The sequence below is a fragment of the Laetiporus sulphureus genome (assembly GCF_001632365.1).
Source record: "Laetiporus sulphureus 93-53 unplaced genomic scaffold LAESUscaffold_7, whole genome shotgun sequence".
In the NCBI taxonomy this organism is placed as follows: domain Eukaryota; kingdom Fungi; phylum Basidiomycota; class Agaricomycetes; order Polyporales; family Laetiporaceae; genus Laetiporus; species Laetiporus sulphureus.
The window spans coordinates 445,767-465,380 of record NW_024468516.1 but is presented as its reverse complement, the minus strand read 5'-3'; the positions used below and the strand labels follow the sequence as shown (position 1 = coordinate 465,380).

Here is a 19,614-nt window from a genome sequence, read left to right as displayed (position 1 = left end):
GAAGGTCTCGATCTGTTGAGTCACGTGGCTCGCGACCGTGCATTCGCGCGGTGGGCCCAGCATCCGGACGCGTCTTCATCCTACAATCGTTCTAGCTCGCCTAACGCGTATACAGCCACCTTTTAGAGGAAACATTTCCGCGCGTCGACGAGGCCGACATGAAGCGCGCTGCGGACACCGAGCTCGGCGGTAGTGGCAAACGCATTCGCAGAACTGATGCAGACGCGCTCGACGACGGCGCGTCCGACTTCGACGCGACCTACAGAATCAGTACCATTGACGATCTGCAGAATGGCGCTGGAAACACGAGATTTATACAGGGTACTCTGTCCATGAAGTATCCTCCTATAAATGGCAAGATACGGCTCGTGATGAGGACTAGCGGCTCCGCTGTGACTTTCAACTTCGATGTCGTGCTTTTAGGATATACCTCAGAACACCTTGAAGACATTCGAGCCATCCCATGCAAGAGTACCGTGCAAATATCCCTCAGAGGCGTTTCAGTGGAGATTGCCAAGAATGCCTCCCCGAAGTTGACCTTCGCCCAAGGTTTCCTGCTGAGGTTTTGGAAGCCGTCGGAAGGTTCTGAAAGCGGTCAGATCATCAATACTTTCCAGAGTGAGACTTTCGGCTTCTCGATGGTATCATGTTTCCTCCTAACGATGCTGTTTTGGAAAGACACAGCAGAGCACGAAAAACCAGCTATTGATGCGCACGGTCAAGACGATTGGTTCGCCACACCGTCCAAGAACCTCACCTCATCGAGCAGTCATGCCTATCCAATGACTGGCGGCTCCCCGACTACGCTGCCTGCCCCCGAGGCCACTTCGACGATGGCAGCTGAACCCCCGCTATTGTGTGCGTCTTCTGAGGAACCAGGTAATCCTTCTGCTATGTCCGAGGATCCTCCCGATCTCAATCAGCGGTCGATAGAGGCATATGCAAATCTGAGGTTGACGGAAGTGATTGGACATCAGCAGCAACCAAACAAGTCCGCCGGCGTGTCCCCGTCAAATATAGAACGATTCAAGGAACAGCATATATCTCGACAAACAGCTGCTCTGCACCGAGAGTTTTTAGACAAGCGGCGTAAATTGAAGACCCTGAAAGGGCCATATTCCAAACCGACTTCCAAATTCGGTGGACAACTTTCTAGGGCTTCATCACACATTACGGCCGACAAGAAACTGCTCTCAACGCAACAAAAACGAACGAAACATGAGAAGAATGCAAGGCGCAAGCTCAAGAGGCAATTAAAGGAATTAATTGATTCTGGACCGCTGACGACCTCGGCTGAGCCAGGCACCGCCTCTTCTGCGTTGCAGTCAGCCGCCGATCGTGCGCTATCTGCTCCTGCTCAGCCGTCCTCGCCACCTGCGAACAGATCACTTCATATAGAGGAGGGCACCGACGATGTTGCACTGGCTTCTCCACTGCCTGACCCGTCCTCACGGTCGGCTCGTTCTCTCCTACCTGTCGTACTCGGAGGAGCACAAAAGGAGCACACACAGTGTCCTTCCATAGGCTCGATGCCAACTCCCCCGCCGTTGCATCAGAGCATTTCGGCCCCGCAGTTATCCCAGTCTGATGCTGGCGTTGCGTCCATTCCGACCGATTCTACGTCCATTTCTTGTCTGCCTGGGAACTGGACCTTTACTAGTGCACCTTCCTCCGTTTCAGGTTTTCGCACAGACAACGTGAGCAGTGACGGAGTATATCTTCAAGGTCTGTTTCATTGAAGTGTATAAATAGGGTTATTACACTCCTCTGGTAGAGGTAAAAGTGAAGAACAAGCCGTACAACGTGATGGGAGTGGTGAGATCCGCTGGAATGCCATCGAGCACCGCTAGAGGCGGTGAGTGGGATGCTCCCGTCGATGAGTTAGATACTCATTTATGCCCAGAGTTCAAGACGAGAGTCATGTTGATGGATCAGTCCCTCCATGACTCCGAAGAGTTCGGCGTTAACCTGTTCAGCAAATTCGAGGCTCAACTTCCCACACCTAACCAAGGAGATGTTCTCGTTCTACGGAATCTCATGGTAGATTTCTCATCTGACATAGATCACGTCTACAGTGGCTGATTACCCGCAAGGGTGACAATTACAACGACAGGCCCAGCGGCACAGGGCCCTCGTACAAAGGCTGGACGTGGGCACTCTTCGACCCCCGACTCGGCCAGGCGCAGCCGGAAAAGCCTACCGAGAGCAAGATTGAGTTCCAGCTAAGCCAGAATGAAGCTCAATGCTGTGCTCAGCTAGCGACGTGGTTCAACACGGTTGTTCCAGGTGTCTACGATGCTACAGTTCACAAGATCAAGGGCCCTTCAGTCCAAGCGAGGATACACAGGCTGATCAGCGAAGCGTCGCCGGATGCAGAGCCTCAGGGATTCTTTGATTGCACGGTGGAGGTATAGCTGCATTAGTGCAAAATAATTATCATTGCGCAATTCATGATTCTCACACTCGATAGGTACTCGACGGCTACCCGAATGACAACGGCGTGTACAGTTTATACGTCACGGACTACACGTCCAATGCCCAGCTAGCGGTGGTGAACAAGGACCGCTGTGCGGACATGGGGAACCGCGTGTTGAAACTCGAGCTGTTCAATGAGGCCGCGGAGTACGGACCCAAATTCAAGCCCGGCGAATTTTGGTTCTTCGGAAATAGCAGGATGAAAGTCAGCGAGGGCGGGTATGTTGAGGCTACGTTTTCGGCTGTGCAGAAGATGAGGAAGCTGGACGAGGATGAGCTGGACACGGAGCCTCACCTGGAGGCGTTGCTCAAGTATACGCCCATCGAACACTGTGCGGGACGCTCAACTCATAAAATGTCTTTATAGGCGTAAGCAAGAGTGGTTAGCGAAGCAGGAAGCTAACGGCGGCGCGGCCGCCTTCCCGCATCTTCTCATCGAGCAAGCCGAACCTGATCACCACTTCCTCTGTACCGTAGAGGTACGTCATTATATCCTTGTCTGCACTACACTCTCACCGCTGGCATGTAGGTCCTTCAAGTGTCCTCCAAAGACACGTACACCTACCTCTACGTCACTGACTACACTTCCCGTCCTGACCTTTCTCCAGTGGCCGCAACGACACCGGAATTCCGCGATCTGGAGGATCGTGTAGTCAAGATCGCGCTATTCGATGCACAGGTTGAGTCAGCAAAAAATCTGGAATCTGGCGACTTCATTTTGGTCCGAAACCTCCGGATGAGGCCTTCCCGTAGCTCTAGGAGGCTGGTGGGGAGGCTCGCAAGCAACCAGAGGTATATCGTGAAACTGCAACCTGATGCAAGGAATGAGGAGCTCAGAGATCTGCTACGGTGCGTGGAGAAAATACAGCGGCTGTCGGTTTGGTAGCGAATATGATTCCTACTTTCTGCAGGCGCAAGGAAACATGGACCGTACAGAGGAATCAGAAGAGCCGAAAGAACGAACGTAAGAAGGGTGGCGAGAAGAGGATCGCAGGCCGTTACACAAAGGGCGCCGCAGCAAACCACCCAAGGCTTTTCTTCCCGAACAACGTGGCGAGCATCCCTCCATCTGAAAATACCGCAGTTGCATGCAAGGTTGCCAAGACCATCCAACAGGTAGAGGAGAGTGAGAAATGTCCCAATAAATTCCGCATCCGTGCTCGCATTGTCGACTTCTTCCCGGAGAAGGTGACGGACTTCATACAACGCCGTTGCGCCGAGTGCCAGCAAGAGTGAGCAATTCAGCATATCGCATTTCGGCATGCGCATTGATGGCTATCTATGGCAGGGTTCCGTCCATGCTCCGATATTGCAATACTTGTGATGATGCGATGGATCCTCTCAACACCACGCATGTACGAAACTTTTACGAATTCTGGATCGTGGTGGAGGATGAGGCAGGAAGCCAGTTGCGAGTAGCTGTCTGCGATGATCGAGTGCGCTCAAACAAATCGTTCAGGCTTCCACGCTTTCTGACGCAGCATCGAACAGTGCCCACTTTTGAAAGGTCTTGATCGCGAGCCAGACAATTTCGACAGCGATGAGGACGTGCTGGACGAGCTTATTCGGCGTTTGGCACCTCTCCTTGGCAATCTCTTAATAGTCCGCGATGATGTGGCCCGGCGCCAGCTTGATGAACCTGATCTGATACCTGATACTCCGGAGCTGGCGATGGTGATCGGCAGCATGCCCGGCGGCAAGACAGAAACGAGGGCGTATGTGCTAATGGAACATGAAGTTGTGTCGTGACCTATACCATCCTGCTGCCCCGATGTTCAACTTGTGTCTCTTTACATGTCCATCTTGTAACAGTAGCTCTTCACCTGCAATGGATACCCATCACTGTTGTTCCCTGCCACAGCGTACAGCGCCTCGCGAAACGCGATCAGACCTTTCGGTGCTCCGATCAAAACATTTGATGACCTTCCGCATTTGGCGGATGGCAATGCAGGCCTGCGAGTGCTCTTCTCGAGCGACATCTGCCACCAACTCTCTCTCTCTTTATCATCTTCTTTCAGGCCAAATGCGCCTTCCGCTCACGCTCATTCTTGTGCTCCTTGCCTTTGATTCGGCTTTCGCTTCCCCCGCGAAACGACACTACTCTACCCATGACTACTATGTGCTTGAACACACTCCTCTCGCGGGTGCTTCGCTGGCCGACTGCGCGAGAGCGCTTGGCGTCGAGGTCGTAGAACAGGCAGGCGAGCTCCGCAACCACTGGCTGGTTCGCACACCAAAGCCGACGTCAAATCTAAGGAAACGGAGGGCAGATCCGGTTCTCGAAGCTTTCCGGGATCTGCGCACGCGGGCACAGTCTTCGCATCTAGCGGCGCGAGAAGAGGATGCACTGCATAGTCGGCGAATCGTCTCCTCCGTCAAGCACATCTCTCCGCAGGTGCTCCGCCAGCGCGTCAAGCGCGCACCACCTCCAATACGCCCGCCTGACGAGGAGCAGGATATCGAGAGTTCTGCTGTGATTGCAGCGCGTATGGGCATTACGGATCCCGAATTCGGCAGACAGTGGCATCTCATTAACGATGCGCATCCGCACCATATGATGAATGTAACGGGATTGTGGGACATGGGGTATACTGGCACTGGTGTGATCACCGCCTTGGTGGACGATGGGTTGGACTACACAAGCGAGGATCTTGCAGCCAACTTCGTGAGTACTCAGTTCACCGGTGGATGTATCGCCAAGCTCAACAACATTCAAGTACGCTGCCGGCTCCTATGATTTCAATGACCACGAAGATTTGCCGACGCCGAAACTTTTCGATGACCATCACGGCACTCGTTGTGCAGGGCAGATCGCTGCGGTGAAGAATGACGTCTGCGGAGTTGGCATCGCATACGACTCGCAGGTCGCGGGTATACGCATCCTCTCTGGACCTATATCCGATGTCGACGAGGCGTCCTCACTAAACTACGACTACCAGAACACTTCCATTTACTCATGCAGCTGGGGCCCGCCGGATGACGGCAAGTCCATGGAAGGCCCAGGATACCTGATCAAGAAAGCGATCGTCAATGGTGTGCAGAATGGCCGGCAGGGCAAGGGATCGGTCTTCGTGTTCGCAAGCGGGAACGGCGGCCGTAGTGCCGATCAGTGCAATTTTGACGGCTACACCAACAGCATCTTCTCTGTCACTGTCGGTGCGATTGATTTCCGCGGACTGCACCCGGACTACTCGGAGGCATGCGCGGCAAACATGATTGTAGCATATTCGTCCGGGAGCGGCAACCAGATCGTGTGTGAACTCCTTCTATTACCTTTTTAAGTTTAACCTTTTACGCATAGACAACTACTGACCGAGGTCAAAACAAATGCTCTCACTCGCATGGCGGGACGTCTGCTGCTGCACCAAATGCTGCGGGCGTCTTCGCGCTTGCTTTGCAAGCACGGTGCGTTCGCATGCTTTTCGCAATATTTGATTTTGTTGTCACTCACATTTCCCTGCGTAGACCTGATCTAACATGGCGAGACATTCAGCATCTTTGCGTGAAGACTGCAACGAAGGTGAACCCTGATGATCCTGACTGGGAGACCACCGCATCCGGCAATCGCTTCAGCTACAAGTACGGATACGGCGCTATCAATGGCGTCGAGTTTGTGAGAGCCGCTCAGACATGGCAAGTTGTCAAACCGCAGGTCTTCCTCGATCTTCCAACGATGCAAGTCGCCAACGGGACGATGGACCTTTTCCAGAGCACCAATGGCGGGGAGCTGATTGTCCCTGGAGGCGTTTCCAGCACGATCAACGTGGACCAGTCTATGCTTGATGGCAGCAATTTCGGCGCCCTCGAGCATATCACGATCAAGGTGTGGATCACGCACTCCAGGAGAGGAGACGTTGAGGTAGAGTTGGTCAGCCCAAACGGTGTCAAGAGCGTGCTTGCTGGGAGGCGTTTCGCGGATGCGGCCAAGACTGGGTACCCTGGGTGGACATTCATGACTATCAAGCATTGGTGCTTTCATGCCTTTTTCATAGATCATTACAGTGCTGATCCTTTTGTATTTAGGGATGAGAATCCTGTTGGTGCGTGGACATTGACGGTGTTCGACCAGAACAAGGAGGACGAATCGGGCAATTTCCTCGGCTGGACGATGACGCTATGGGGATCCGCACAAGATGAGACACAGCCCATCAAGGTGTACGATGTCCCTGTCATAGACGACATCCTCCCACCTGTGGTCGATGAAAGCACCGACAACTCAACGTCGACTATTGCCACACCATCACCCGCCAAGACCATTCCGAAGCCCACGGCGCACCTCCCAGGCGACCACGGCGACTCTGAGGGCGAAGCGAGCAAGCCCGCGTTCTCGGGCAGCTCTGGCAGCCAGCAAGATGGTACGAAGCCCGAGGACGACGCGGTCGAGGCATCTGCGAGTGCAACAAGCACACCGACAGCCGATGAGGGCTGGTTCTTCGGTCTCTCGAGGCTGCTTTCGAACCAGGTGTGGTTCTTTGTTGCGATTGGTGCAGTTGTTATCTTCGGCCTCTCCGCAGGCCTCTTCTTCTGGCGTCGCGCCGTGCGCAGGCGGCGAGCGAACTATAGAAGCCTACCGGAGAGTGACGATGTCGCAATGCGCTCGATCGGCCGCACGTCGGGCGGCGGGCAGCGAACGAAGGAACTGTACGATGCATTTGGTGAGGTGTCAGACGACGAGGATGCGGATGAGGAGACACACCTGCATCCGCAGGGCCATTCGCCCAGCGTCAATCTGCACTCGGGTTTCTTGGATGACGAGCCATCGACTGGAGGAATGACGCCTGCTCATTATCGAGATGTGCCAGAGAATGTGACTCTGAAGGAGAAGCCAGCACTGGAGCATTCGCAAGAGCGGTCGGACAGCCGTGCGAGTGGAAGTGGAAGCACGAGCGCGGACGGAAGCTGGGAGCATGCGTCAGAGACGAGATAGCGTAGCTATTCGTCCTTGCATTGTAACATCTTGATTATATCCGTTTTCAGATGGATGGTATTTATGTGCTAGAGATTCATACATAATGAAAGCAAGAAAGTGATGTAAGGACCATAGCAAGGGAACAGCTGATAGAGGAGAGAAGCGACTAGCTGACGGGGTTGATGAAGCGCAGCTTCGAGTCGTTCGCCACACGCATCCATACTTCAATGTCTTCGTACTGGAGGAGAACACGTGAGCCATCGTACGGATGAGCTGCAACTAATGCACGTACTTGCATGATGGTATCCATGAGTTGCGCCTCGGTAAAGCCGCTCCTGAGCACCCGAGCTCTAATATCAACCAAGGAGAGCTCGTCCAGATCGTCTTGGTCTTGCAGTCCTTCGTCGTCCACATCCATGTCGTTCTCGCCCGCGGGACCCCTGCCGAGGCGCTTCGTCTTTCTCTTCTTCCGCTTGCCGTCGGACACAGCGCGCCTGTCAACAGCCATATCTTTGATGAGCCGGTAGATCTTGCTCGTATCTGAACGGTCCTGGTCGCGCTCTTGGTTCTCCTCCTCCTGCAAGCTTGCTTTGCTGACCTCCATCAGGCGAAGTGCCTCGTCGACGTCCTCTTTAATGACCTCATTCGAATTTCGTAGCCGACAGAGCGCCTGGGCGAGGCGGAGAACGCCCAGGAGCGTTCGGGCGGATATATAGGCGTGCGACTTCTTCTGCTCTTCTTCGTCCTTGGATTGCTTCCGGAGGCGCACGTAGGACTCGACGACGTAGTCGGATACCTCTTGCGGAACAGTTGGCCTGTATTGACGGGATAGAGCGATGTAATGCCTGAGGCGCTGTGAGCCTTGAGAACATGGAATCATAGAAACGTAGCATACCGCATAATAGTGGGATCAACCAGCTCATAGTCGAGCTCAGGGTGAGTGTTGTACATGTGCACATACGTGACGTGCTGCGCGAGCCGTTCATCGTCATCCTTCGTCGGCTTGTCCAAGATCAGGAACAGCAAGTCAAAACGGGAGAGTAGTGCCGCTGGCAGGTTAATATTCTCCACCGGCGAGAGCTTCGGGTTGTACCGACCAAAAAGGGGATTAGCAGCGGCAAGAACAGATGTGCGGGCATTGAGTGTCGTCGAGATGCCGGCTTTTGAGATGGAGATTGTTTGCTGTTCCATGACCTCATGGATAGCCGTTCGGTCTGACTCCTCCATCTTGTCAAATTCATCGATACAGCAAATTCCATTGTCAGCCAAGACGAGTGCACCACCCTCTGTGGAAACTGTCAGTCAGCGTCAAGACCTTTTGTAAAGCACTTACCCAGAACCATTTCATCTGTCACAGGGTCGCGCATGACCGCCGCGGTCAGACCAACACCCGATGATCCTTTACCCGTGGTGTAGACTCCTCTAGGGGCGACCTTCGATATGTATTTGAGTAGCTGCGACTTGGCTACACCGGGATCACCCATCAAACAGATGTTGAGATCACCGCGAATTTTCATGCCGTCCCCAAGAGTCTTTGTCACGCCGCCTACCAGAAGCAGCAGTAGCGCCTTCTTGACATCGAGATGTCCGTATATCTCGGGGGCGATACTCTGCGCCAGCTTGATGTACAGCTGGGGATCAGCCTTGAGCTCCAAGATCTTGCGACGGATTTCCGGGGTCGCCTCCATATCGTTGTACTGCTTCTTGAGCTGATGGATGTAATGCACCTCGAGATAAGTGTCGGTCAGCAGGCCTGCACGTACGGCCTGATAGCCTGTATACGGGATGGGGAGGAATATCCCCCCAAGGTGAACGACGTCGCCCGGGCTCATGAGTCGAGTGAGACTTCCGTGGTTATGAACAGTCATTGAGCGAGGGATGTGTCCCACAGGGACCTGATCTGCCTACATCACCGTCAGATTTTCGTACAGCAGTATAGAATAGTAGGGCCTCACCATCTCCTGGATCTTGACTTCCTGAAAAGGGCTGAAACGGCACGCGCGTGTCTGCATGTGAAGGGATCCATGAATTCCGTTCTTCTTGCACTCGGATTCGTTTTGGCAGTCGAAGATCGGTGTGAACTGTTTATGAGAAACCTCTTGGAAGGTTTCTGAGCCACAGACGTCACAAGTATACGCATTGACTTTGAGGAGAGGTTTAACCTCAGAGACGCGCGTCACGATCCCGCGGACGGTGATGAGCTTGCCGAGATATGCTCCTTTGACCTCACGAACAGCCATCGCAATGTCTGAGCGGAGCGGTCGGAAATACAGGTTGCTGTCTCAGAGTGAACAATCTGCCGGAATATATGAAAGTTTATGCAACATACTATCGCCTGAGCAGGTGGTCTGGGAATCCTTCCTGATTGCCCTCCAGTCTCTCGTTCCTTTCCCTCCGTTGATGCAAAATCACGTCGATAACCTCGTCATGCTCGCTTATGTCTTTCGTTGGTACCGGCATGATCTTATCCACGACCTCGCTGAACAGCATCACGTATCGCCGTGTATTTCGTCGGATACGCGCTACGAGCTCAGCGATGGTCTTCTCATGCTGTGACGCGACAGCATCAGACAACTGCGAGATAACACTGAATACTGCATACCTCGGATATATCCTCAAGGTCAATCACCAGCATCTCTTGTTCTCGATTTGCGATGCGTTGCTGAACAACAATCAGACAGGGCCATCAGAACAGCCAGAAGATACATACCAGCTGCTCCATATACTTCAACCCCTGTCTGGCTGGAGGATCATGTGCATCATTATTGATGTTGATTTCGGAAAGCGCGAATGCCAGATCCTTTTCTTGACCGACGTATGTTGTCAGGAAGTTATGGATTTTGTCTGACGCCCTCGGTCGGATAAGTGTAAGACTATTGGAGCAGAGCATACCTTTCTCCGCATCGTAGTCAACATCGATGCTCACTACTGGCAGAGACATGACAGGTGAGATCTCCCGAGACGAGTGGAGGAGGAGGCTGAGGACAAGGAGAGCAGTGCCACGGTGGCCCGGGCCCAGCGCGACGCGACGCGTACCGTCACAGCGTGACCGTGCGTGGGCGTGACCGATCACGCAGACCAGAGGTCGGCCAGCGTGTCCACCTCAGCCCCCATTCAGCTCGAGCTCCTTGGATACAACAGCGCCCACAAGCGACTCACTCGAGCGGTCCGACGTGTACGAGTTATTTAGCGGCCTCTTCGTTAATTTTGCGGCGGACTGTGCGCGTCGGAAACCCCTCACTGGCATGAGCCTGCAACCCGAACCTCTGCATTGTTATAGATATCGTCTCGAACTTGGCCTAGCATCTGTCCTTTTTGCGGACCTATGATTCCTGCTCGAGCACCCTTGGAGGGTGACATATCACAAAATTACAAACGGAGAAGAAGCCTCAGTCCCACACCTACGTGGGAGGATGCAAATGAGCCCAATGTTCCGTGAGTAGCACAATTAATCGATCCTCATAGTATGCTTACTGGCCTCCTGGATAACAATTACGCCAATGGTAACCACAACTGTTGCGAGCTTACAGAGTTATCGTCTCAAATTTCCACCCAGATACACGCTACGATATACCCGAGGATGAAATTGTCGAGAGTGATGATCTGGACGTTTCAGGAGAAACCGTCGCAGAGACCAGCTCGGATGATGCTCCAGTGCGCATTCTGACAGATTTTTCTGTCTACGAATGGCATACCCGGCACTTGGTGAACGTCGCGGAACTTCTCGGTCTCGACAGCGAGTTAGAGGATACAATTGTTTTCGGTGCCTCAGGCCTTGTACTTCCCTATGCTGGGGAAGACGATGACAATGCTGAAATGGATCAAGATGAGACTGGAACTGATGCCTCTAGTGAACTCCATGACGCTGAACCGAGCAGAGTCAAATTATCCCAAATCCTGGAGTTCAACGTTCATTTTATTTCCTCTTCCCCTGAGCCTTTGCATATTGATCCGTAAGTTCACTGAATGTCATCTAAAGGTGCAATCTGATCGTTTTACAGGAAGATGTATCTACGAACTGCTTACGCATGGTACATTCTTGACAGACCAGCTGATTCATACTACATTTATTTTGTAGATTATTGGATCAAGCATCGATTACTTCATCTAGTCATTCACACGAGCTTGCAGGATCGGACCGTTGATCTCAAGCAATTTATTGGACTATTGCATATCACTCCGGAATCTCCAGACAGTGTTGCCTGTGCCTACAGATTCCTATATAGAGAGCTCAAACAGCAAGATCTCGAGTGCGACGATGTGGTATTACAATCTTTCATTGTGTACATCCGCTCCATCTGACATTAATTCAGAAAGCCTACATTCAAGCGAACCTCGAGGATGTATATGGACAAAACAGCCGACTGCGGCGTGCTCTTTCACACGTTCCGCTTGTGGCATCTTTGCGGGGTATTGATGCGCAAGCCAAAAAGAAGGCAAAGAAATGTGTGCGGAAAGCAGAGAAGACAGGGCCACTGAAGCGGCTGAAGGACATAGAGAAGGAAGTCTTACAACATCGCAACAAGACTGTTGTGACTCCAATAGTCGCTCGCATTGCGAGCGGACTCTTCAAACAGACTCTCCGAATCACTGGGAAGTCACTTGAAGCAAATGAGATTGGTTCAATTGAATCCACTCCTGACGGCACACGCCTTACCCATCAAACGGATCCTTCCCTCATAGAATGGATTGATCGTATTGCTCCGAACCACTATAGGACAGTCAGACTTGACGGCGTTCTGTATTCTGTGTGTAACTTGAGTCTCGAGGTTGAAATGAGCTGACTGTTGTTTGTGACTTTAGATCGGCGACCCTGTGATCGTAGAGAAGGGTGAAGACCGTAACGCTACTAGAGAGCGGAATGCGGCCTCGTCATCGGCCCGTAGCCGCAATCGGCTCGCTAATCAGAAATGGTAAAGTTCCCGTCTCTTAAAGCTTGCCCATACTCACCTTCCCGCTAGGTTTTGCGAAATCTGTTACATGTTCGAGAAAGTTGAGAACGGGAGAGCACGGAAGTACTTCCATGGCCGTTGGTTGCAGCATGGCTCGCAAACACTCCTCCAAGAAACAGCTCACGCAAATGGATTATTTTATTTGGATGAATGCGATGATCTACCACTGGAGTGTATCTACAGCCATTGCGATTTGCAGATCCTCCGAGGAGACGAGGTCGAACCTGTTGACGAACCTGGTGAAAGGTTCCATACGTGGTAAGTGGCGACTTCCCCTTTTCTATTGCCAGATTTGACATAAATATCGCAGGCTCACATGGGATCCGGATGCGTGCTCTCTCAAAAATGTGCATGAGGACGCCCGCTCATCTAGACTCCAAGCATGTAAGCCCTGGAAGCGCTGTTATTCATGTGGCCTGCGCTCGGAACGCAAGAAGCAATGCGCGTGGACGCTTCTACCCGATGGCGGCATATCGCGACACAATGTTGACTACCATATCAACGATTGCGTATACCTCTCAACCTCGCATCTGCAAGCGAAGCCACTACTATATGAGATTGGTCAAATCGTTGATTTTCGCCGTGATGAACAAGGACACGTTCGCAAGATCAAGGTTCGCCGATTTGGCAGGCACGATCTTGTGCCCGAGTCATCGGACGAACCTCGCATCAAAGACGATGTTCGTACTCAATATCGATGATTGTTACGCGAGTAGTCACTCATGACTTCATTTTCAGCGTCGTCTCTTCCTCACTGCGGATACCGTCAATGTGGCACCTGAGGATATTGAGGGAAAGGCATTCATTACGTGTGCCACAGGCAAGAGACGTGAAGATTGGTTGCGGCACGAAGATCATTTCTACGTTGATTGCGTTTCAGAATCCATTGAAATCGCAACGACAGACGAGTTACAGCCTCTGTCATCAATACCGCGTTGTGAACCCTGCTGGAAAGAACGACGGGCTGAGCTAGATACGGCTCATCGCCTCCTGACTGCACGGGGACCACTTCGTGGGTTAGAACTTTTTGCTGGTATGCACATGAAATGCACAGCCGTTGAATTGACAGAGGTGATCAAAGAGCTCTTCTTTAGGTGCAGGCGGCCTATCAACAGGTCTCGAGCTCGCTGGGTTTGTGCAGACGCGGTGGGCTGTGGAGTTTTCTCCAAGTGCAGCGCTCACGTTTCAGTGAGTGTCACTCATTGTTAGTGTGTGTAGCTTCTGACCACGTCTTAGGAGGAATCACCCCGAGGCGGTGGTGTATAACCAGGACACCAACTTGCTGTTGAAGCACGCAATTGAGACCGCTGAAGGCCGAGAACCACAACCATTGGCCGGTCTAAATTCCAGGTCTAAAACTCGACCATTACCGCCTATGCCGACTCCAGGGGAAGTAGACTTTATCTTCGGAGGTAAAGACATATGAATGATGTCCTTTCTCGTATCTAATCGCCTCACGCAGGACCCCCATGTCAGAGCTTCTCCCTAATGAACCATCATAGAGTATGTTCTTCACTTTGACATAACCCTTCTTGATTGGTTCACAATTACGACACGTTTCAGAGCGCTGATGACATCAGGTGAGTATTTTGCCTTATCCCACTGTCATAGATCTCACGGAGTGGCACAGAAACACACTTGTTTGTAATATGCTGTCTTACGTCGAGTTCTATCGGCCCATGTATTTTCTGCTCGAGAATGTGACAGGCCTCCTATCATTTCCTCTCCACGGCGAACAATCCGGACGCAAGGTTGTTAACGGGATCAAAATGGGCGTAGTCAAATTCATTGTTCGAGCATTAGTTTGTCTTGGGTGAGTGCCAGCCATGTGAATATTCGATGGCAATGTTCCGAGGGTATTTCGACCAGATACCAGGTGCACTTTAAGGTGTTACAAGCTGGCCAATATGGTGCTCCTCAAAGCCGGCGACGAGTAATCTTCTGGGGGGCCAAGCGTGGCCTACCGCTGCCAAAGTTTCCCATGCCTTTGCATAGCTTCCCAAAAAGCATGCATTTATTCAAACTACCGACAGGAGACGTTTTGTACCCGGTGACACGTGCAGTGACGAGTGATGAGGATAGCACAGGCGATGACTATCGCCAGCTGGCTCCGTTGTTGCCTGTTACAGTGGACAACGCTATCAGTGATCTGGTATGTGACTTTTTTCCTGATGGGTTTTCTTTTGTTCAAATTCAATTATCTCGCCAGCCAGCATTTGATTGGTTAGTGTTTCATCATGACACCCCTCAGCATTGCATTAAAAATGATCTCAGGGTGAATCCCTACCAAGTACTGTGTGCTACACATAAGGACCTCAAGGAGATAAAAAATCGCCATGCTGACAGTATCCCCAGCTTTGACGCTGTGACGTCAAGAGACGATGACCTCCCAGGATTCAACAAGCCTGAGCGCTATGCGTGTCCGCCTCTCAGCCGATATCAAACATGGATTCGTCGGAATGGAGCTTCAAAGGTCGACCATCACTACACACGCCGTTTCCCACCATCAACTGTGGAGCGGTGAGTTCAATGCCTACACTATGCAGTCATACTTATCTCATGCTGTTTGTCGTGGTGTAATCCGCAGTGTATGCAACGTACCGATGTGGCCAACAAGGGAGCATCCAGACAAGCAGTACCCGGATCACCTCGGTATGTTCGGCTGGTTAGCCTTTTCGTTCCTCGCGACGCTGATAGCCACTTACTATGCGACTAAGCTTTGCCCGAAAAGTTGCGGTTGAAAAGATGTTATGGTTCTGATGGGCTGCCTCTACGTCACTATCGGGGTATGTCTTTTGAATCAGAGCTGCGCTGCTGAACATCAACATGTGCGACTGCATAGGCATCTATGGCCGGGTCAACGGACGTGGCTACTTTCTCACCGCCATGACGACCGTATCTCCTAGTTCCAAGGGAGGTCGGCTTCTACATCCTACGGTAAGGAACCATGAGCTGTGTTCGCTTCTCTGGTATTCATGGTCTCGCATTTATAGCAAAAGCGAATCGTGTCTGTACGAGAGTGCGCGCGCGCACAGGGCTTCCCAGATTCATATCAGTTCCTCTCCGTCAACGAGAGAATTCCAGACAAGGTGGCAGATGTAAGAAACCTTTCGATCTTCAGAGTAACCTGACTGATTTCTGGGTCGGCTCCTTCGGCAGCAATATCGCCAGATTGGAAACGCAGTGCCTGTACCATTGGCGCTCGTATTGGGAAGGGAATTGGGCAAGGCGTTGGTTGAGTACTGGCTATCGCAAGAGCAGATCGAGCAAGGCGCAAGATCAGAGAGCCCAGAGGTATAATTGTACAACATTAGCCAAGATATGTGACAGTGCATTAGACAGATGAGCCATGCTCGTGCAAATGCTATATACGACCAGTCAGACACTCATCTCCACGTTGTGCTCTAGCCAGTGCAGCGCTTCGCGAGCCTTCTCCCTAACCTCGTCTTCCATCGACATCTGCAAATCCACCGCATGCATATATCGCCTGGTAGGGCTACCGCTGACAGCCCCGCTGTACTCGCACAGGTGCCTGAGCGTCGAGTCGATGCCCGCGTCGTGTAATTGCTTGTGACTCCGCGGATTGATCTTCGCCAGCTCCAGGACACATGCCACTGCCGGGCGACGGACTTCTACCTTGGCATCAACGAGACATTGCTTCAGCGCCGCTAGGATGCGTGAGTGTGACAGTATGCTGTTCTGATGAGGCGAGCTGTTTGCTAGGTTCGCGAGTACGCAGACGGCCTGCAGGTCACAATCAAAGGAGACGTTAGCTGACTTATGAATTGGGCTTTTAGTAGACAATCTCTGACCTGATGCAGCACGTCTTCATTGTCAGATTCCATCGCGATTGCCAAGAAGCTCAGCAACACATCGCTTCCCAACTCATCAAAGACCATCTCAACATCCTCTTGCCCATCTGCAATGTGACGCACGATGTGGAACGCCTGCTCCTGTATGGCGGGATCTGGATCGGACAACAGCCTAAACACGCCGTGTGAGCTTCATTAGCGCTGTGAGCCTAAATATTCTATAACGCACTTTGGAAGATTCTCCCAACGAATGGCACGCATGACATCCCGCTTCACTTGCAACGAGCTATGATACAGTAAATTCTTCATAGCCCAGAGGGCATTCACTCTCAGCGCCTGCTCCTCAGAGTTTAATAGTTGCTTCAGCCGGTCCAGTAATCCCTCCTCGAGCAGCATCTGGGACATCGAGTCTTCAGCCCATGACGCCGATAGGCTGAATTCAAACACCTACCGTCCGTAATGGTGAGCACTCATTGACGAGATTACACACAACCGAAGATGCGGCGAAAGTGATTCGCCTGTCCTCGACTTGCTTCTGGAACACCTGGTACGCGGCCATGCCGAGCCCGCTGTCGATCATGTTTGTGCGCAATACAGCAACAGAGCGGCTGATGGCGCGTACACACTGGCATGCGGCGTAGCGTATACCGATGTGCGGATGAGAGAGCGAGATTTGTATGGCAGGGATCAGCCCGAGCTGGCCTGCCACAGCGCAACGGATGTCATCATTGAAGAGTGAGAGCATCGCTACTGCCGTGAGGGCAGCCTGCAGATGCAGCTTGAGCAATCATGCAACTGACATTGCGCAAGGGACGTGCCTCTCTGAGACAAGAGACGCTCTCCGGCTCATCCTCCTCCAACTCCGGATTCTTCTCGGTGGGTGTGATATGCTTGATCAGCGCGGCTAGTTTGTCAAGAGAGCCGCGCTGGAAGGCCAGGTCGCACAGCTCCTTATTGTCGCTGACAAGGCTGGCTGTAAATATATTGAAATAAGTATAACGATGCTGATACGTGGCGGTAAGGACCTGCCTAAGATGAAGCATGCCCTCGTGCGCGTCTGCGCCGAATCAGACTCCGACGCCATGGAACGGTTGACGACATACATCACCGTCAGCGCGGGAGAGTCGTCTGTCCATGGGCCACGGTGGGGGAACCCGGAGCGGATTATCTGCATTGCGCTAGGAAAATGATGAGTATGGTGATATGTGCCGTAGTCTACGGATAACTTGCCATAGACATGCGGCGAGCTGAAGGTCAGTGCAACGTGATGTGCAATAAGCGAGCACTTGTGAGAGCGGCGCTGTGATGAATGGAGATGTCAGTCAGTGTGACTGTTCCGTGCTCATGTCAATACCTTCTCCGTCTAGAATGGCCTTGGTCAACTCCGATGCCACTGGAGGATTGTCCTTTGCCAGACAAGCGAGCGCAGAGAGGGCAGCTTCTTGCGACTGCGGGATGCGCATATAGTCATGCCTTCGGTCGATATTTTGAGATTGCCTACCTTGATATCTTTCTTCTGCAGCAGAGCAATCAAACTTCGCATGACCCAGCCGTTTCTTCTCCTGGGAGAGCTCGATAAACCAGGCTTCTCCCACCCTCTCTTGCCTTTCACCTCCTTCAGGCGATCTGCCACCGGCAACCAATCTGATACTGCCACACGATGGATTGGCACCCGAATTGCATTTGCGAGGAGTTGTGCTATCGATATCACAGTTTGCGCAGAGGGATCCGCGAGTAGAGGCAAAAAGATGTCCAATACTTCGGGCTGGGGAGCAAATGGGGTGAACATGTCATTGAACAAAGTCGTGTGCACCAGGATAGAGCATATTACCTGGAAGAGGTAGTCCAGCGCAACCTTGGCTTCGTTGCGCACTTCTGAAGAAGCGGTATGCAAGCCCCATTGTGACGGTCCGACTGCATCGGCAATGGACGCCGCCAGCGCACGCAGAGCGCGTGCAAAGGCCGCACGAAGCTTGGGCGAGTCAGGTGGTCGGAAGCTGGCTATTGCGTAGACGAAGGCTTGGTGGGCATTGTATCTCATAAGAGTCTTGAGCGCATCCTCGGAGCCTGGGCCGCAGTGCGTTCAGGCCGGACGTAAGGAGGGCGCATGTAAAGGAGGTACGCACCATAGGACAGCGAGGCAATAACATGTGCGGCCTCGATGCGGATATCGTCCTGCGACGACGAAGGGTCCTCTAATATCAGGGGCGGGTTGTTGATGAAGTCGACGAGGCTGGTCGCCGGTCAATGCGTACAAGCCATAGACGCTGCGCTGCATGCTTACGTTCCGATCAACGCCTCATCGTTGGCCATGGCGTGTTTAGCGGTGGGGTTGCCTATGATTGTGTTCTTGGCCTTTTTCAAGGCAGAGAGACTCATCGCTTCGATTGTCATGGTGGTAGAATGCAAATAGCCTGCGCTTTAATGTTCATAATACAAGGGTGACCACTAGGAGCCCACCCGGGAGCTGCGGGTACTAGGAGACAGCCTACTGGCTGACAGCCTGTCCAAGTTCAAGAGAGAGGTAACGCAATTGAGACGGTGCAATCAGTCGACAGTTGGTAAAGAGAAAAGGACGCAAGCGGTGGCCTGGAGAGGTCGAGGAGGATGCATGTCCAAAAGCGTGTGCCGCGGTGTGCCAAATTACCCCGCGTGCCTCGATCGACGCTCCGGGCTAGCCAAAGCTCTTCCGCATATCATTCTCTTACGCCAATGGCTCAGAAGACAGACGATCTCTATGCTGTTGCAGGTGCACAACGGCGAATATAGCGAACCACAGAAGCTGATGGTGTGACATGATAGATTTCTGCCTGGTGCCAATGGGCACCGCAGAACCATCCGTACGTGAATATCTAAGATTTGCAGTGCCGCTGATTACAACATCATTATATAGGTCGCAGAGTATGTTGCGGAGTGCGCTCGCGTGCTTGACAAGACCGGATTAAAGCACAAGGTGTGTATCTTACATAGCTGCTGGCAGAAACTACCTCAGAAGTACTGCGAAATTCTTAGATGCAGTAAGTCGTGCTTCGTTTAACATGCAGGGCACGACAGTCCATCTAACTGATCACTGTTCAGTGGTTACGGAACCAACATAGGTAAGTCCACTGGGTCGATGAGTCTCATGCAGAGCTAACGCGAGTTCCAGAGGGCCCGTGGTCCGCCGTTATGCAAGCCATTCATGATTGTCACGCCGCGGTGCATGCGAAGGGCGCGCCGCGCATTGCGACTGACATTCGCATTGGCACGCGAGTCGACAAGGAGATCGAGCCGGGCACAGGCAACGAAGGCAAGGTCAAGCGGGTCGAGGACATTCTTGCGCGCGATCAGAAGGCATAATTTGTTATTCACTAAAATGACGCAGATGAGTGTGAATAGCAGGAAACCATGATCTTGTATATTAGCTGTCCCTAGATTAGAACAGAACGACTGAGGTCCAAAGAATGCTTGCTCATCGTTCTCAGCG

The 19,614-nt window shown here is 52.4% G+C and overlaps 6 protein-coding genes across 6 annotated transcripts; 4 read left to right on the top strand and 2 right to left on the bottom strand.

Annotated features, from left to right (window-relative positions):
• Positions 1–42: 42 nt before the first annotated feature.
• On the top strand, positions 43–4,353 carry LAESUDRAFT_512246 (uncharacterized protein). Its single transcript, XM_040902746.1, has 12 exons — positions 43–618; positions 679–879; positions 934–1,697; positions 1,753–1,855; positions 1,904–2,040; positions 2,094–2,408; positions 2,471–2,787; positions 2,843–2,954; positions 3,005–3,324; positions 3,387–3,707; positions 3,764–3,911; positions 3,967–4,353. The coding sequence occupies exons 1-12, from the start codon at positions 159–161 to the stop codon at positions 4,222–4,224; spliced, it is 3,456 nt and encodes a 1,151-aa protein (XP_040767337.1). The 5' UTR covers positions 43–158; the 3' UTR covers positions 4,225–4,353.
• Positions 4,354–4,498: 145 nt separating this feature from the next.
• LAESUDRAFT_646202 (uncharacterized protein) lies at positions 4,499–7,402 on the top strand (the record flags this gene model as incomplete). The annotated part of the gene is made up of 5 exons (XM_040903962.1): positions 4,499–5,140; positions 5,193–5,726; positions 5,777–5,880; positions 5,941–6,444; positions 6,499–7,402. 5 exons carry the CDS (start codon positions 4,499–4,501, stop codon positions 7,400–7,402), a joined length of 2,688 nt encoding a protein of 895 aa, XP_040767336.1.
• A 148-nt stretch (positions 7,403–7,550) lies between these two features.
• Positions 7,551–10,325, bottom strand: LAESUDRAFT_646758 (MCM-domain-containing protein; the record flags this gene model as incomplete). The annotated part of the gene is made up of 9 exons (XM_040904006.1): positions 7,551–7,622; positions 7,677–8,229; positions 8,280–8,670; positions 8,718–9,288; positions 9,340–9,661; positions 9,714–9,934; positions 9,987–10,046; positions 10,095–10,228; positions 10,277–10,325. 9 exons carry the CDS (start codon positions 10,323–10,325, stop codon positions 7,551–7,553), a joined length of 2,373 nt encoding a protein of 790 aa, XP_040767335.1.
• Positions 10,326–10,486: 161 nt separating this feature from the next.
• LAESUDRAFT_512152 (S-adenosyl-L-methionine-dependent methyltransferase) lies at positions 10,487–15,675 on the top strand. Its single transcript, XM_040902744.1, has 23 exons — positions 10,487–10,603; positions 10,665–10,819; positions 10,915–11,337; positions 11,386–11,647; positions 11,698–12,132; positions 12,188–12,297; positions 12,346–12,594; positions 12,647–13,016; positions 13,075–13,369; positions 13,431–13,524; positions 13,573–13,748; positions 13,799–13,839; positions 13,900–13,916; positions 13,967–13,976; positions 14,034–14,149; positions 14,206–14,488; positions 14,546–14,559; positions 14,611–14,856; positions 14,924–14,988; positions 15,054–15,122; positions 15,179–15,273; positions 15,330–15,434; positions 15,496–15,675. Exons 2-23 carry the CDS (start codon positions 10,710–10,712, stop codon positions 15,634–15,636), a joined length of 3,726 nt encoding a protein of 1,241 aa, XP_040767334.1. The 5' UTR covers positions 10,487–10,603; positions 10,665–10,709; the 3' UTR covers positions 15,637–15,675.
• LAESUDRAFT_512201 (ARM repeat-containing protein) lies at positions 15,472–18,762 on the bottom strand. The gene is made up of 11 exons (XM_040902745.1): positions 18,433–18,762; positions 18,275–18,381; positions 17,650–18,215; positions 17,503–17,596; positions 17,379–17,448; positions 17,174–17,326; positions 16,967–17,117; positions 16,600–16,914; positions 16,378–16,544; positions 16,149–16,320; positions 15,472–16,080 (listed from the first exon to the last, which is right to left on the bottom strand). Exons 1-11 carry the CDS (start codon positions 18,540–18,542, stop codon positions 15,715–15,717), a joined length of 2,271 nt encoding a protein of 756 aa, XP_040767333.1. The 5' UTR covers positions 18,543–18,762; the 3' UTR covers positions 15,472–15,714.
• A 71-nt stretch (positions 18,763–18,833) lies between these two features.
• Positions 18,834–19,599, top strand: LAESUDRAFT_674403 (uncharacterized protein). Its single transcript, XM_040905553.1, has 6 exons — positions 18,834–18,897; positions 18,951–18,988; positions 19,042–19,101; positions 19,187–19,191; positions 19,227–19,246; positions 19,297–19,599. The coding sequence occupies exons 1-6, from the start codon at positions 18,861–18,863 to the stop codon at positions 19,485–19,487; spliced, it is 351 nt and encodes a 116-aa protein (XP_040767332.1). The 5' UTR covers positions 18,834–18,860; the 3' UTR covers positions 19,488–19,599.
• The last annotated feature ends 15 nt before the right edge of the window (positions 19,600–19,614 follow it).